We start from the raw sequence: 13,309 nt of genomic DNA on the forward strand, positions 1-13,309 counted from the left end.
TTTTTTCTGCTGGGGATGCTGGGATGGCGATGGTTCTTGATGCGTGCGAGCACCGGAGATGCTTGTCAACGACCATACCATGTTGAACACACCGGTTCTCGTCCGATCACCGAAGTTAAGCAACATCGGGCATGGCTAGTACTTAGGTGGGTGACCACTTGGGAAAACCATGTGTCGTTGGCATCATCCCTTATTTTTATGCTTCTGCCGACCTACTACGATACACCATGTTTGGGTGCGTAGCCGTGTGCAAGACGTGGGACATCAGAGAGCGGGATGGAGTGGGAGAAGAACGCTCGAGTGTTCTTTTTTCTGCTGGGGATGCTGGCGTGAGGGTGATTCTTGATGCGTGCGAGCGCCGGAGATGCTTGTCAACGACCATACCATGTTGAACACACCGGTTCTCGTCCGATCACCGAAGTTAAGCAACATCGGGCATGGCTAGTACTTAGGTGGGTGACCACTTGGGAAAACCATGTGTCGTTGGCATCATCCCTTATTTTTATGCTTTTGCCGACCTACTACGATGCACCATGTGGGAGTGCGTAGCCATGTGCTATGTTTAGACAACAGAGAGACATCAGAGAGCGCGATGGAGTGGGAGAAGAACGCTCGAATATCCTTTTTTCTGCTGGGGATGCTGGGATGGCGATGGTTCTTGATGCGTGCGAGCGCCGGAGATGCTTGTCAACGACCATACCATGTTGAACACACCGGTTCTCGTCCGATCACCGAAGTTAAGCAACATCGGGCATGGCTAGTACTTAGGTGGGTGACCACTTGGGAAAACCATGTGTCGTTGGCATCATCCCTTATTTTTATGCTTTTGCCGACCTACTACGATGCACCATGTGGGAGTGCGTAGCCATGTGCTATGTTTAGACAACAGAGAGACATCAGAGAGCGCGATGGAGTGGGAGAAGAACGCTCGAATATCCTTTTTTCTGCTGGGGATGCTGGGATGGCGATGGTTCTTGATGCGTGCGAGCGCCGGAGATGCTTGTCAACGACCATACCATGTTGAACACACCGGTTCTCGTCCGATCACCGAAGTTAAGCAACATCGGGCATGGCTAGTACTTAGGTGGGTGACCACTTGGGAAAACCATGTGTCGTTGGCATCATCCCTTATTTTTATGCTTCTGCCGACTTACTACGATACACCATGTTGGGGTGCGTAGCCGTGTGCAAGACGTGGGACATCAGAGAGCGGGATGGAGTGGGAGAAGAACGCTCGAATATCCTTTTTTCTGCTGGGGATGCTGGGATGGCGATGGTTCTTGATGCGTGCGAGCGCCGGAGATGCTTGTCAACGACCATACCATGTTGAACACACCGGTTCTCGTCCGATCACCGAAGTTAAGCAACATCGGGCATGGCTAGTACTTAGGTGGGTGACCACTTGGGAAAACCATGTGTCGTTGGCATCATCCCTTATTTTTATGCTTTTGCCGACCTACTACGATGCACCATGTGGGAGTGCGTAGCCATGTGCTATGTTTAGACAACAGAGAGACATCAGAGAGCGCGATGGAGTGGGAGAAGAACGCTCGAATATCCTTTTTTCTGCTGGGGATGCTGGGATGGCGATGGTTCTTGATGCGTGCGAGCGCCGGAGATGCTTGTCAACGACCATACCATGTTGAACACACCGGTTCTCGTCCGATCACCGAAGTTAAGCAACATCGGGCATGGCTAGTACTTAGGTGGGTGACCACTTGGGAAAACCATGTGTCGTTGGCATCATCCCTTATTTTTATGCTTCTGCCGACCTACTACGATACACCATGTTTGGGTGCGTAGCCGTGTGCAAGACGTGGGACATCAGAGAGCGGGATGGAGTGGGAGAAGAACGCTCGAGTGTTCTTTTTTCTGCTGGGGATGCTGGCGTGAGGGTGATTCTTGATGCGTGCGAGCGCCGGAGATGCTTGTCAACGACCATACCATGTTGAACACACCGGTTCTCGTCCGATCACCGAAGTTAAGCAACATCGGGCATGGCTAGTACTTAGGTGGGTGACCACTTGGGAAAACCATGTGTCGTTGGCATCATCCCTTATTTTTATGCTTTTGCCGACCTACTACGATGCACCATGTTTGGGTGCGTAGCCGTGTGCAAGACGTGGGACATCAGAGAGCGCGATGGAGTGGGAGAAGAACGCTCGAATATCCTTTTTTCTGCTGGGGATGCTGGGATGGCGATGGTTCTTGATGCGTGCGAGCGCCGGAGATGCTTGTCAACGACCATACCATGTTGAACACACCGGTTCTCGTCCGATCACCGAAGTTAAGCAACATCGGGCATGGCTAGTACTTAGGTGGGTGACCACTTGGGAAAACCATGTGTCGTTGGCATCATCCCTTATTTTTATGCTTCTGCCGACCTACTACGATACACCATGTTTGGGTGCGTAGCCGTGTGCAAGACGTGGGACATCAGAGAGCGGGATGGAGTGGGAGAAGAACGCTCGAATATACTTTTTTCTGCTGGGGATGCTGGGATGACGATGGTTCTTGATGCGTGCGAGCGCCGGAGATGCTTGTCAACGACCATACCATGTTGAACACACCGGTTCTCGTCCGATCACCGAAGTTAAGCAACATCGGGCATGGCTAGTACTTAGGTGGGTGACCACTTGGGAAAACCATGTGTCGTTGGCATCATCCATTATTTTTATGCTTTTGCCGACCTACTACGATGCACCATGTGGGAGTGCGTAGCCATATGCAATGTTTAGACAACAGAGAGACATCAGAGAGCGCGATGGAGTGGGAGAAGAACGCTCGAGTGTTCTTTTTTCTGCTGGGATGCTGGCGTGAGGGTGGTTCTTGATGCGTGCGAGCGCCGGAGATGCTTGTCAACGACCATACCATGTTGAACACACCGGTTCTCGTCCGATCACCGAAGTTAAGCAACATCGGGCATGGCTCTAGTACTTAGGTGGGTGACCACTTGGGAAAACCATGTGTCGTTGGCATCATCCCTTATTTTTATGCTTTTGCCGACCTACTACGATGCACCATGTGGGAGTGCGTAGCCATGTGCTATGTTTAGACAACAGAGAGACATCAGAGAGCGCGATGGAGTGGGAGAAGAACGCTCGAATATCCTTTTTTCTGCTGGGGATGCTGGGATGGCGATGGTTCTTGATGCGTGCGAGCGCCGGAGATGCTTGTCAACGACCATACCATGTTGAACACACCGGTTCTCGTCCGATCACCGAAGTTAAGCAACATCGGGCATGGCTAGTACTTAGGTGGGTGACCACTTGGGAAAACCATGTGTCGTTGGCATCATCCCTTATTTTTATGCTTCTGCCGACCTGCTACGATGCACCATGTTGGGGTGCGTAGCCATGCGCTATTTTTAGTAACGATAGAGTGCGTTGTAGTGGGGTTGATGTGTTGAGATTACACGTGTCGCTAGAATTCGCCCATGTAGTAACTTATTTTTGGGTATTGCTACTATGATGGTTTATCGGTGAGAAGTTAATAGTTTTAAACTACAAAGTTATTAATTTCATAGAAACTTTGTAGTGAATGCACCATTTTTGAACATGTTTTTTATTACACAAATTCAACCTATTGCTAGAAGATTACACAAGAACATAAGTAAATCTATTTTTTTAACAAAGAGCAGACATGTCTAGATTTTTGCTACATGATTATAATTAAAAATACCTAATCCCTAAAACTCAGCTAAACGTAGGATGCATGATGCGTTAAAATTGTATAACTTAAAATTCAATAAGAGATGCTAATAGTATTAACCGTCCCCAACCATCGAAGACGAAACTGTCAAATAGGAGAACGGATTCATTGCGAGCGGGGGGTCTGACCCAGTTATTGCGCTTGTGCATCAACACTAACTCTCAATAGTGGGTTATTGTGTTTTGTTTGTTTGTCTATTTGCTACTCATATAGCAAAGACGGTTCGGTCGGTTCGGTGCCAAAATAACGATCGCCGAAATTGCCAATACCGGGTATGACGTAAAATTTCTCATTTATCTCCGGATCAAGCGCAGACGTGACTATCTGCACTTTGGGAAACGCATACGCTATTGAATGTACGCCGATTTCTGCCATCAGTAACGATACGAGCATAATGTTCTCCTCGGGTACATCGTGATCTAGCAGCACACGAATGGCCATTATAGCTGAAACAAGGGTAAACGAATTTGTGTTAAAATAGTTCAATGTTTCGCGTACGTCCAGTTGATTTTACCCACCTGCAGCCCCTGTAGCAACTGTTGCATCCATTAACACCACACGATAGTCTTTAATGTCCTTCGGCAGACGCAAATAGTAAAGCTGTAAATGTAACGCATTTATATAAACACCATGCGGTTCAAAATGAGCTAAAATTGTGTGTAAACAAAATTAAGTGTTTACCTCCGGTTCTCCCGTAAGTTGATTCGTTTGGATTAAAATCTTTCCAATGCGAATGTGCTTGCATACATCGCTCACGGCCTGTTCCATAGTTTCTCCAGCGCGCAATATTGATACGCCACAGATTTTCTGACAAGCCATACGTTTTCCCTTGTACGGCATATTTTGGGGCGTTTCTACCTCGACGTCACGGAAAGGTAAGAGACTCAGCGCGTACTCCAATACTAGACGTATCAAACGCTTCGAGTAAAATATGAATTCGTCACGCGCTGTATTAGCATTTCGTATAAACGTGTGCAGTCCTTTAATCTGAGGCGTCGTAGGAAGCAGCTTCAGCGAATCCGGCATTGGCTGTCCAATATAGGAATGAGCTAATGCTTCCCGCAGTTTAAATCCTCGCTAAAATTCCAGGGATAGAGAAAGGTGTAGTACATTTGTTGTTTATCGTCCCATCGCACGCCTTTCGTCTACTCACCAACTGCAGCTGGGTGTGAACGTGTTGCACAATTAGCTGAATGGCAACAATGTTGCTCGATCCACGTGGCACTATGATGTCCGCGTGTGCCATGGTAGGAGCGATGTAGCAACTATACGCAGGTTTCACCATGGTCGAATATTGTTTGAGTACACCCTCCAAATCGCGACCACGCTGCATGATGTCCCGCTTAAGTCTTCGCGCCAGTCGAATGTCCGCGTCTGTATCGACGAATATCTTCATGTCTAGCATTTTAAGAATTTCCTTGCTGTGGAACGTCAGGATGCCTTCAAAAATGATTACATTCGCACCGTACATTGTTTTCTGTAATGAAGGATTCGATTTCAATGCATTTCTCTTGCATCTTTGCCGTTTCAAATGACGCTCTTTCTTACCGTGTGTGTTTCCCTCGAATGGGTAACGAAATTGTACACCGGTACTTCGACTTTCCGGCCCTCCTTTAGCCGCTGCAGCACATCCTTCATCAACTCCAGATCAAATGCGTCCGGATGATCAAAGTTGTACTCGTTACGGTTCGCTTGTTCGTGCTGCTTGTTGTTAAGTATTTTGTAGAAGCAATCCATCGATAGCAGCGTTACCCACGGCACGTCCAAGCTCTCAATGATCTTCTGCGCAACGGTAGTTTTGCCCGACGCGCTGCCACCGCAGATACCTATCGAACCGCAAAGGAACCCATTGCATCATTCCATCGAACCGGTTTCCTTTAACATTGTGTGCCTACCTATCACGAATGGTTCCACTTGCTGCCCAGCGCAGTTGTACCAGGGTGGACGACCGGCTGTGTAAATCGTGCGATTGTTTGACCGAATAATCGCCTCATTCGAATTGATGGTATTTTGATTCACCGATGTCGTTCGCTGGCGCCGGGGTTTTGGCGAACGGAGCTGCGAACCGAACGAGTTCGAACGTGTCGTTTTTGTTGGTACCGTGGCCGGCGAGGCCGGACAGCAGTCTGGTGGCATTTCCGCATCGTAACCACTGTCGCTCGAATGGACTCCCACGTTGAGATCAAGCGTTTCGCACTCTTTCGGCTCACTTGCGTCGCTGGACAAGGGTATACCGGGTGAAAAAAGAAAGGACAGAAGGGGGTTTTTAATACGTTTCATCAATTAGCATACCGCGTACAGCGCAATACGTGCTCTACATGAGTCAAGTTTTCACTTCCTATTATAACAAAAGCAAGCTAAACTGAACACTCCCAATGGAAACGAATGGTACTAGAACGTACAAATTTCACATCCGGACTACTCACCTATCCGACGATGCTGAACTAGGAGGTGCATTAAGATTTACCGACATATTTTACTTTTCACAAAAACTAACGTGCTTGCAATCGTCCCTATGTTTAGGCACGCAACGCGGGTTTGTGGGACAGGAGGGCGCGGGATATTCCTTACCAACGTTGACACCAAGCAAAATTCATCCCATCGTGAATGCGGCGTTTACAGCTGCTGACTCAAAACTTCTCGTACAATCAGCTGAGCGGCCGGCAATCAACTGTGAATGGATTCTTTTTTCATAAATACACTTTTTATCTATGCATTTCTGTGCAATCACCATCAGACGCTAGATGTTTTATCCAGCAATAGGTAATTTAAATGGAGTTCTTGCTCTTGAAATTTCTTAAACACCACATTGTTTATACAAGAACCTTGGCAATCGTGGCATTGCTAACGTCACAACACGACACAGAAACAAACAAAAAAAAAACACACACACGAGGATTTACGAATTACATTCATTACATAGCTGTTTTTGCAAGTAAAATATGGGACAACAGGAATTTCAAGCTATTGTGCTGGCAGCGGGAAAAGGTACTCGGTTGCCGGAAATATTGGAAGGACGTCCAAAATGTCTGCTACCCATTGGCCCGTATCCAATGATTTGGTATCCCTTGCAGCTGCTTCAACGACACGGTTTCACCGGTGAGTACGTGGATGGTGCTGGCGATCTGGTACTGGTATTGATTTGTCTAATAATATCCTTTGTACCCAACCAGAGGTCTTGGTTATAGTGCAGGAGTCTGAAAAGTCGGAAATACAGCAGCGGTTGGAAAGATTACAGTTGAAGCTGAAGTTGGAATACTACTCAATACCGACCGATTCCGAGTGCGGTACCGCTGATTCACTGAGACTCGTTTCGGATAAGTAAGGCAGTACTCAAAGGCATGCATTGGTGGACGACGATTGCCTACAACATCTCTATTCGTTTTAGGATCAAATCGGATGTGGTGGTACTGTCATGCGATTCCGTAATAGAAGTGAATCTATATCCACTGCTTTCCAAGTTTCGCGAAAAAGACGCTTCCATCCAAATGCTGCTTATGGAAGGCGGCAAGGATCAGGATGTGGTAATGCCTGGCCCAAAATCGAAATACAAAGCAGAGAAAGATATTATTGGTTATGATCAAGCTACTAGCAAGGTTCTTTTCATGGCCTCGGCCAGCGATTTTGAGGAAACCGTCAAATTATCTGGACATCTGTTGCGAGAAAATCCGGAGATGAATATTTCATCCTATTTGCTTGATGCGCATGTTTACATCATGAAAAGGTGGGTTGTGGAGTATCTAGCAGTGACCGATGCGTTGTCTGCGGTGAAAGGGGAACTACTGCCACATATAATTAAGAAGCAAATGCTCCAGCCACCCATCGTCCCGGAAAGCGATGGAACGTCGGAATATACCATCAAGCCGAAAGTGGACGATATTTTTCAGGTGAGCTTAATTAGTACTGCTGCGATTTTACATTACACTGAAAAGTTTGTTCTTTCCAAAAGTATGCAATGTACACGGAAATGGATAAAAAGATCGATAAAGCTTCAATCTTCAATAAGGAAGAGAAGGCCACTTCCCATCCTATTCGCTGCTATGCGTATTTTACCGATTCGAACGCTTTCGGTTTGCGAGTGAATAATGTCCGCTCGTTTCTATCTTGCAATTTGAAGGTAAGATTGAACCGTACTCTACATACATTGTCCTATTCCATATCTTGAATCATTCCATATTTGTAGATTTTTGAGATCTTTCCGGCTTTGACGGGATTTACAGAACGAGAGCTGGTGTCACAGACGAGTTCTATCAAATCTACTCAAATTACAAAATGTGCCGTTGGTGACATGACAACGATTAGCGAAAAAACGTCACTCAATCAGAACGTGATTGCGAACGGTTGTACGATTCAGCAGAAGACACGTATTAACAGTAGCGTACTTATGGATGGCGTGACTGTAGAAGAGAAGTATGCATTGCAAGAGGGCCCGATTGGATGTATCAAGTGTTGCTTTTTATCAATTGTTTCTTTTTTGTTACATTTCAGTGTTGTAATCGAAAACTGCATAGTCGGCGAAAAGGCGGTTGTAAAGCAAGGATCGGTTTTAAAAAATTGTCTCATTGGGCCATACTTTGTTGTAGCAGCCAGCACGAAGAAGGAAAGCGTCTATCTTTCGAATGCGGACGGTTTCATGACGATTGATTAAAAGTGGAAGATGCAATCAACGTTTCACTTTGTTACGGATATGCAAGAAATCAAACAAAACCGTAAATACGTTTCGGTCTGCTGGTTTTATGTGTTTGCCTTCGATTCTTTAGAAGTCAAAAAACATGAGAATGTATTTACACACTATCGCCAAACTGCACGATATGAAAAGATAGGCAAACATCGATCGATATCTCAACTCTCCGGCGTCGGTAGCAAGTTTCGGGACAACAATTCCATCGGGGGCACCAACCTTGCTGCAATTGACCCATTCTTGCTCGTCTTGCATAACCTTACCGAACATGCTGAACTTGGTGCATCCGGTAATTTCAACCTGCGAAGAAATGATAATGTAAAGCATCTTTCGATTACGGTTTTTTGGAGTGCATCCGCACTTACTTCGACCTGTTTCCCGAGTAAGTTGTTGTGCATTGGCAGTAGAATCTGCTCGTAGAACTTATTGTGCCCAACGTAATGTTTGCGATCGTGAGAGATTTCGGTAACGAGCACGGTTTGTTTCGTTCCAATCTTGTATTTCTTGTACGGTTCGTACGAATGAAACAGATCCGTCAGGCGTTTAGTTCGTGTTTTCACTTCATTTGCTGGAACCTTCGTCATCTTAGCAGCTGGCGTTCCAGGCCGTGGAAAGAATTGATTGATAAACAAACTTGGAAACTGGTACTTCTGACATAATGCAAGCGTATCTTCGAAGTCTGCCTCCGTTTCACCGGGAAATCCGCAAATGATATCTGTCGCAATGGTGATACCTGGCACCTGTGTCCTTAGAAAGTCAACCATACGTTCAAACTCTTTCACGCAATATTCGCGTTTCATTTCTCCCAGAATTGTATCTGATCCACTCTGCACGGGTATATGCAGAAAGCTGTAGACTCGCGGATGTGACAAGATTTTAGCCATCTCATCCAGATGTTCCAAAATGTAGGGCGGATTGGTCATACCGAGTCGCATCATGCACCCTTGCGGTATTTCTTCCACTAACTTCCACAGCAGTTCCGGGAGCGAGGATCCGATATCTCGTCCATAGGTTCCTTAAAAAATAAAAAATCCAATTAAAATAAATGTGTGACAGTTTACAGCGTATAGCAGTACCGGTATCTTCCGATGTTAGCCATATTTCGCAAACTCCGTCTTGAAACACTTGCTGTGCTCGTTCCACTATCTCTTCAACGGGATAGCTGACCAGATCGGCCCGGGCGAACTTTGTCTTACAGTAAGTGCACGCGTTCAGACAACCGGAGTTGATGGGAATAACTTCGATTAACGGATTTTTGCGCACCTTCGGAAGGGCTAACTTCGGTCCTGCTACCTTGCGGCCGTTTATTTTCTTGGCCTGCAGCAAGCGCACCGAGTGGCCCTTGAGCGTTTCCTCCACCACTTCGGCAACGCGATCGATCTGTTGCACACCGACCACGCTCAAGCCTTTGAGATAATCGGACCGGGGAGCGGCTTGCGGTACACACCCTGCAACAACGACATGCTTGCCCGCTTGGTGTGCGGCTTCAATTTCATTACGAAACGTGTCTTCCGACGGATTTTTAACCGTACAGCTGTTCAACACCCACAGATCGGCGGAGTTTTTATCGTTGGTCAAATTATATCCGTACTGCGCCAGTTGACCGGCCATATACTCCGTATCTGATGTGTTATGCGCACAGCCCCAGGTTTTCATGTAAATTTGCTGCGTCTCGGGAATCACACTGTCTAGTTTCGGCTTTTCCACGCAGGTAACTTCTTTCGGACGGCTAGCGCGCACTTTTGCACGTTTGGCTCGCGCTGTTACGTCCTTTTTATTCTGGTACCGTTCCGACGGAGTGGGATCGTCAAAGGATATCAGATCTTCTATATCACCAACAATGTCTTCGCAGTTGATATCCATTTCTGATGCGGTAAAGCGTACGCTATTTTAGGCAACAGAGTTAGCTAATATCCTCGTCCTGCACCGCTGTTTTTGTTCAGCACATGTGTTTACGTAGCAATCACTGCGAACCGCAGCTGTCATTAGATATCTATTGCAAGATAGCTCCACATGAGATGTGCCGAGCATGTTGTGAATGTTTGGTGGCGCTAGGTTCACCTTATGTGTGTATAACGTGCGGTTGTTGTTGTTTTCCTGACAGCGCGCTGTCATCATAACGGGTTTTCACTTTTTCGTAAATCAATCGCGGAAGTCGTACTGATAAAGCGAGCGTGTACAAAAGCAATGAAATAATTAGGTACTATGTGTTACTCAATATGTCGAGCCGATCTACCAAAGCAGAAACCGCACACGATGGCAGCAATAGCAGGGTGCAGAAAATTACGGAAAAGTTCGAAACGCTCATAACTTCACAGCAGCAAAAGCAACAGGTGTATCCAGCGCCTCCTTCTCCTCAGCATCATCAGCAGGTTCAACCCGTCCAGAATTGGCCGCCGAAGGGAACAGGTTTGGCGCGCAATGATCAGAAGCCTACTGAAGAGCCTGCAACGCTTCGAGAGCTAGAAGCTAGGCGTGGTATCAAACGGTCACAAGCATTTCGCAGAAGCACTTCACAGACGAGTTCAATGAACGGTGGCAATGGGTCAGCGTCCACTAATGCGCTACTGAATCATTCTGAGAGTATACGTGAAGCACTGAACAAACCGCTCCCAGAAGGGCCGCCACCTGTAAAGCCACCACGAACGTGGGGACGGGGCTTGGATGATACTCGGGGCACGTTAGACGGTGAACGGATGGTAGATTCGCAACATTATGAGGACGTTAATATGCTGATCGAAGTCGCATTCCAGGAGCCGGCAAAGACTGAAGATGATGCTCCATCAGGAGAACACATTTCTTTGAAGCATCCCGTGAGCGAAGAGCATCGCAAACGTTTGCGTAGGTTGTCCCGATGTGCCGAACTGAACCATTACACCCAGCAGTATGGAACGATCCGGGTGTACGATGCGGTGGACAAGGGAAATGTACCTAACGCTACGGTGGAATGTAAAAAGGCCGATACCAAAGGATTGATCGAACACTACAATAAGTTAAGCACGGTCGAAAAATGTCCCTTGCCACCACAAACACTGTACGAATACTGCATCGTGGTTGGTTACGATATGATGCAAAACAAACCGTACGTCAAGAGCCGATATCCACGGCATAAGCAGCCGCACAAAATGATCGAGGTGTTCGTGTATCCCGACAATGGCGCACTAGTGCGAAACCGTAATCAAGAGTACTGCATCATACTAACAGACTATCCGTTGCGGTTGTACGGTTTCTGCCGGCGTGTTCTGCCAGAATCGTCCGAATTCTGTATTCCACTAACGTATTGCCTCGTAACGAAGTACAATGAGCCAAAAGTATTTTACAAACTGCTGGAGTGCATCGAAAGCCAGCACGGCAATGGTCGCGTGCCGGAGCTGTTGATGGAACAGTTTTACGACCAAAAACTCCCGTTGGCCGGTGAGCGGTTGGCACTGACACTGCCTGTTAGCTTCGAGATTCGGCCCACGCTCCGGGAGGAAGCGTCACTGCCAATCACCATGACAATAAACCGTCCCAAAGATTTACGCTTAGAGAAAACGGAACTGTATGATATTTTCAAGTGCCTCGGATCAGACGGACTGATCCACGTGTTCGAAAGCTTGCTTCTCGAGAAAATGGTGATATTATTCAGCGAACATCTTTCGCTGTTGACGTCTTGCGTGCAAGGCTTACTGTTAATACTCTACCCATTCCAATGGCAGCACATACTAGTAACGGTCATACCCGAACACTTGCAGCAAATGCTGGAAGCGCCCGTACCAATGCTCGCCGGTACACTGCAGCCTGTGCCGGAGGAATTGTGGCAAAGTGGCAATACGTGTTACGTGAATCTGGACAAACGTACCGTCCGGCCGGCAAGAAAGGAACAGTTTTCTATCCTACCCAACGAACTAAAGAAACCGCTGCGGGTTTCGCTGGAACTCGTGAAAATATTCGAAGATTCCAAGGGATTAGCTAGCGTTCTGATCGGTGGTGCGTTTGTTCGGTTTTTTGTAGAACTATTTGCAACCCTGGATCCCCGCACATACGAGGTAAGCTCCATCCGGTATTCTATGTTTATGGGCGGAACCAATAACATTTCCTGTTTCTTTTTCACTCCTTCCAGAAAGCTTCCTTTTTGCAGCAGTTTGATAATTCCGAAACAAAACTGTTTCTGAACTGCTTTGTGGAAACTGTAATGTTTGCCGACTTTCTGGAACACTGGCAGTGTTCGAAACAGGCAGCTAACTCACCGGCACCGGTCGGCAGCTTCGATTATACGCTTTACAACTCGAAGATAGCGGAAAAATCGCAAACCAAGTACTGGCATTCGGCTACCTTCGACGAAGTGGTAGCCAACTCAAAGCATATCGAGCGCAAGGGAAAAACCTTCATATCGAAAGTGAAGGGACTGATGAAAAAATCATAAGACGAGGATATTTTCTTAAAGAAAAACAAAATCATCAGGTAAGGAAAAGACGCCATAGGTAAAGGGGTGGGGAAGAGAATCATAGAATCGGGTTGACAAAATTTTTAATGTTCAAAGCTCTGGAAAGCCATAGTGGGCAGTTTTTTAACAACGTGTTTTACAATAATATAATGTACGAATTCCGGATAATACTTTTATATGGAGCGTATGTTAACTTAACAAAATAAGAGAAAGATCATTTTGATCAAGTGTCATCAAGACACTTTCGAATTAAAAAAAACTTTGATATTGAACTTTTATAGTTTTGATGCAGAGGAACTGTTAATTATTCGTAAGAAAACATCATTCCAAGCATTGGGTTAGATCAATACAGCATTAAATGTATAGTATGTAATTAAATTAAAGCATATGTTTCTAATAAATAAAACAGTCTCAAACAGTTACGTATTGAGTATACATTAAAATTTGTTTTTTTGATTCGTATTTTTAGTTTCTCATTTTCGTGCACTTGC

The 13,309-nt window shown here is 46.3% G+C and overlaps 4 protein-coding genes and 11 non-coding genes across 15 annotated transcripts; 13 read left to right on the top strand and 2 right to left on the bottom strand.

Annotated features, from left to right (window-relative positions):
• Positions 1-64: 64 nt before the first annotated feature.
• LOC125772471 (5S ribosomal RNA) lies at positions 65-183 on the top strand. Its single transcript, XR_007419502.1, has one exon. It is a non-coding gene; the product is annotated as a 5S ribosomal RNA (ribosomal RNA).
• A 187-nt stretch (positions 184-370) lies between these two features.
• On the top strand, positions 371-489 carry LOC125772472 (5S ribosomal RNA). The gene has a single exon (XR_007419503.1). It is a non-coding gene; the product is annotated as a 5S ribosomal RNA (ribosomal RNA).
• Positions 490-686: 197 nt separating this feature from the next.
• LOC125772473 (5S ribosomal RNA) lies at positions 687-805 on the top strand. The gene has a single exon (XR_007419504.1). It is a non-coding gene; the product is annotated as a 5S ribosomal RNA (ribosomal RNA).
• Positions 806-1,002: 197 nt separating this feature from the next.
• On the top strand, positions 1,003-1,121 carry LOC125772474 (5S ribosomal RNA). The gene has a single exon (XR_007419505.1). It is a non-coding gene; the product is annotated as a 5S ribosomal RNA (ribosomal RNA).
• Positions 1,122-1,308: 187 nt separating this feature from the next.
• Positions 1,309-1,427, top strand: LOC125772475 (5S ribosomal RNA). Its single transcript, XR_007419506.1, has one exon. It is a non-coding gene; the product is annotated as a 5S ribosomal RNA (ribosomal RNA).
• Positions 1,428-1,624: 197 nt separating this feature from the next.
• On the top strand, positions 1,625-1,743 carry LOC125772477 (5S ribosomal RNA). Its single transcript, XR_007419508.1, has one exon. It is a non-coding gene; the product is annotated as a 5S ribosomal RNA (ribosomal RNA).
• Positions 1,744-1,930: 187 nt separating this feature from the next.
• Positions 1,931-2,049, top strand: LOC125772478 (5S ribosomal RNA). The gene has a single exon (XR_007419509.1). It is a non-coding gene; the product is annotated as a 5S ribosomal RNA (ribosomal RNA).
• A 187-nt stretch (positions 2,050-2,236) lies between these two features.
• On the top strand, positions 2,237-2,355 carry LOC125772479 (5S ribosomal RNA). The gene has a single exon (XR_007419510.1). It is a non-coding gene; the product is annotated as a 5S ribosomal RNA (ribosomal RNA).
• Positions 2,356-2,542: 187 nt separating this feature from the next.
• On the top strand, positions 2,543-2,661 carry LOC125772480 (5S ribosomal RNA). Its single transcript, XR_007419511.1, has one exon. It is a non-coding gene; the product is annotated as a 5S ribosomal RNA (ribosomal RNA).
• Positions 2,662-2,857: 196 nt separating this feature from the next.
• Positions 2,858-2,978, top strand: LOC125772493 (5S ribosomal RNA). Its single transcript, XR_007419523.1, has one exon. It is a non-coding gene; the product is annotated as a 5S ribosomal RNA (ribosomal RNA).
• Positions 2,979-3,175: 197 nt separating this feature from the next.
• Positions 3,176-3,294, top strand: LOC125772481 (5S ribosomal RNA). The gene has a single exon (XR_007419512.1). It is a non-coding gene; the product is annotated as a 5S ribosomal RNA (ribosomal RNA).
• A 236-nt stretch (positions 3,295-3,530) lies between these two features.
• On the bottom strand, positions 3,531-6,291 carry LOC125770657 (uridine-cytidine kinase-like 1). Its single transcript, XM_049440558.1, has 7 exons — positions 6,138-6,291; positions 5,607-5,929; positions 5,260-5,537; positions 4,865-5,188; positions 4,393-4,788; positions 4,230-4,311; positions 3,531-4,157 (listed from the first exon to the last, which is right to left on the bottom strand). Exons 1-7 carry the CDS (start codon positions 6,182-6,184, stop codon positions 3,913-3,915), a joined length of 1,695 nt encoding a protein of 564 aa, XP_049296515.1. The 5' UTR covers positions 6,185-6,291; the 3' UTR covers positions 3,531-3,912.
• Positions 6,292-6,584: 293 nt separating this feature from the next.
• LOC125770678 (translation initiation factor eIF-2B subunit gamma) lies at positions 6,585-8,427 on the top strand. The gene is made up of 6 exons (XM_049440591.1): positions 6,585-6,810; positions 6,885-7,032; positions 7,100-7,598; positions 7,661-7,828; positions 7,895-8,121; positions 8,200-8,427. Exons 1-6 carry the CDS (start codon positions 6,654-6,656, stop codon positions 8,357-8,359), a joined length of 1,359 nt encoding a protein of 452 aa, XP_049296548.1. The 5' UTR covers positions 6,585-6,653; the 3' UTR covers positions 8,360-8,427.
• Positions 8,428-8,467: 40 nt separating this feature from the next.
• LOC125770658 (threonylcarbamoyladenosine tRNA methylthiotransferase) lies at positions 8,468-10,358 on the bottom strand. Its single transcript, XM_049440559.1, has 3 exons — positions 9,469-10,358; positions 8,758-9,407; positions 8,468-8,692 (listed from the first exon to the last, which is right to left on the bottom strand). The coding sequence occupies exons 1-3, from the start codon at positions 10,253-10,255 to the stop codon at positions 8,468-8,470; spliced, it is 1,662 nt and encodes a 553-aa protein (XP_049296516.1). The 5' UTR covers positions 10,256-10,358.
• A 79-nt stretch (positions 10,359-10,437) lies between these two features.
• LOC125770649 (DENN domain-containing protein 2D-like) lies at positions 10,438-12,994 on the top strand. The gene is made up of 2 exons (XM_049440549.1): positions 10,438-12,420; positions 12,495-12,994. Exons 1-2 carry the CDS (start codon positions 10,612-10,614, stop codon positions 12,795-12,797), a joined length of 2,112 nt encoding a protein of 703 aa, XP_049296506.1. The 5' UTR covers positions 10,438-10,611; the 3' UTR covers positions 12,798-12,994.
• Positions 12,995-13,309: the final 315 nt, after the last annotated feature.

The sequence above is a fragment of the Anopheles funestus genome, chromosome 3RL, assembly GCF_943734845.2.
Source record: "Anopheles funestus chromosome 3RL, idAnoFuneDA-416_04, whole genome shotgun sequence".
Taxonomy (NCBI): Eukaryota; Metazoa; Arthropoda; class Insecta; order Diptera; family Culicidae; genus Anopheles; species Anopheles funestus.

Excerpts from the sequence above, each read along its gene's own strand:
- LOC125770657 (XM_049440558.1), bottom strand. The coding sequence starts at position 6,184 with ATGTCGGTAAATCTTAATGCACCTCCTAGTTCAGCATCGTCGGATAG. Across the intron at positions 5,189-5,259 it reads ATTCGAGGGAAACACACACG|AAAACAATGTACGGTGCGAA; the intron begins GTAAGAAAGAGC and ends CCTTCATTACAG. Across the intron at positions 4,789-4,864 it reads TTCACACCCAGCTGCAGTTG|CGAGGATTTAAACTGCGGGA; the intron begins GTGAGTAGACGA and ends CTGGAATTTTAG.
- LOC125770678 (XM_049440591.1), top strand. The coding sequence starts at position 6,654 with ATGGGACAACAGGAATTTCAAGCTATTGTGCTGGCAGCGGGAAAAGGT. Across the intron at positions 6,811-6,884 it reads TCAACGACACGGTTTCACCG|AGGTCTTGGTTATAGTGCAG; the intron begins GTGAGTACGTGG and ends GTACCCAACCAG. Across the intron at positions 7,829-7,894 it reads TTCTATCTTGCAATTTGAAG|ATTTTTGAGATCTTTCCGGC; the intron begins GTAAGATTGAAC and ends CCATATTTGTAG.
- LOC125770658 (XM_049440559.1), bottom strand. The coding sequence starts at position 10,255 with ATGGATATCAACTGCGAAGACATTGTTGGTGATATAGAAGATCTGATA. Across the intron at positions 9,408-9,468 it reads GCTAACATCGGAAGATACCG|GAACCTATGGACGAGATATC; the intron begins GTACTGCTATAC and ends TTATTTTTTAAG. Across the intron at positions 8,693-8,757 it reads TACTCGGGAAACAGGTCGAA|GTTGAAATTACCGGATGCAC; the intron begins GTAAGTGCGGAT and ends ATTTCTTCGCAG.
- LOC125770649 (XM_049440549.1), top strand. The coding sequence starts at position 10,612 with ATGTCGAGCCGATCTACCAAAGCAGAAACCGCACACGATGGCAGCAAT. Across the intron at positions 12,421-12,494 it reads TGGATCCCCGCACATACGAG|AAAGCTTCCTTTTTGCAGCA; the intron begins GTAAGCTCCATC and ends CACTCCTTCCAG.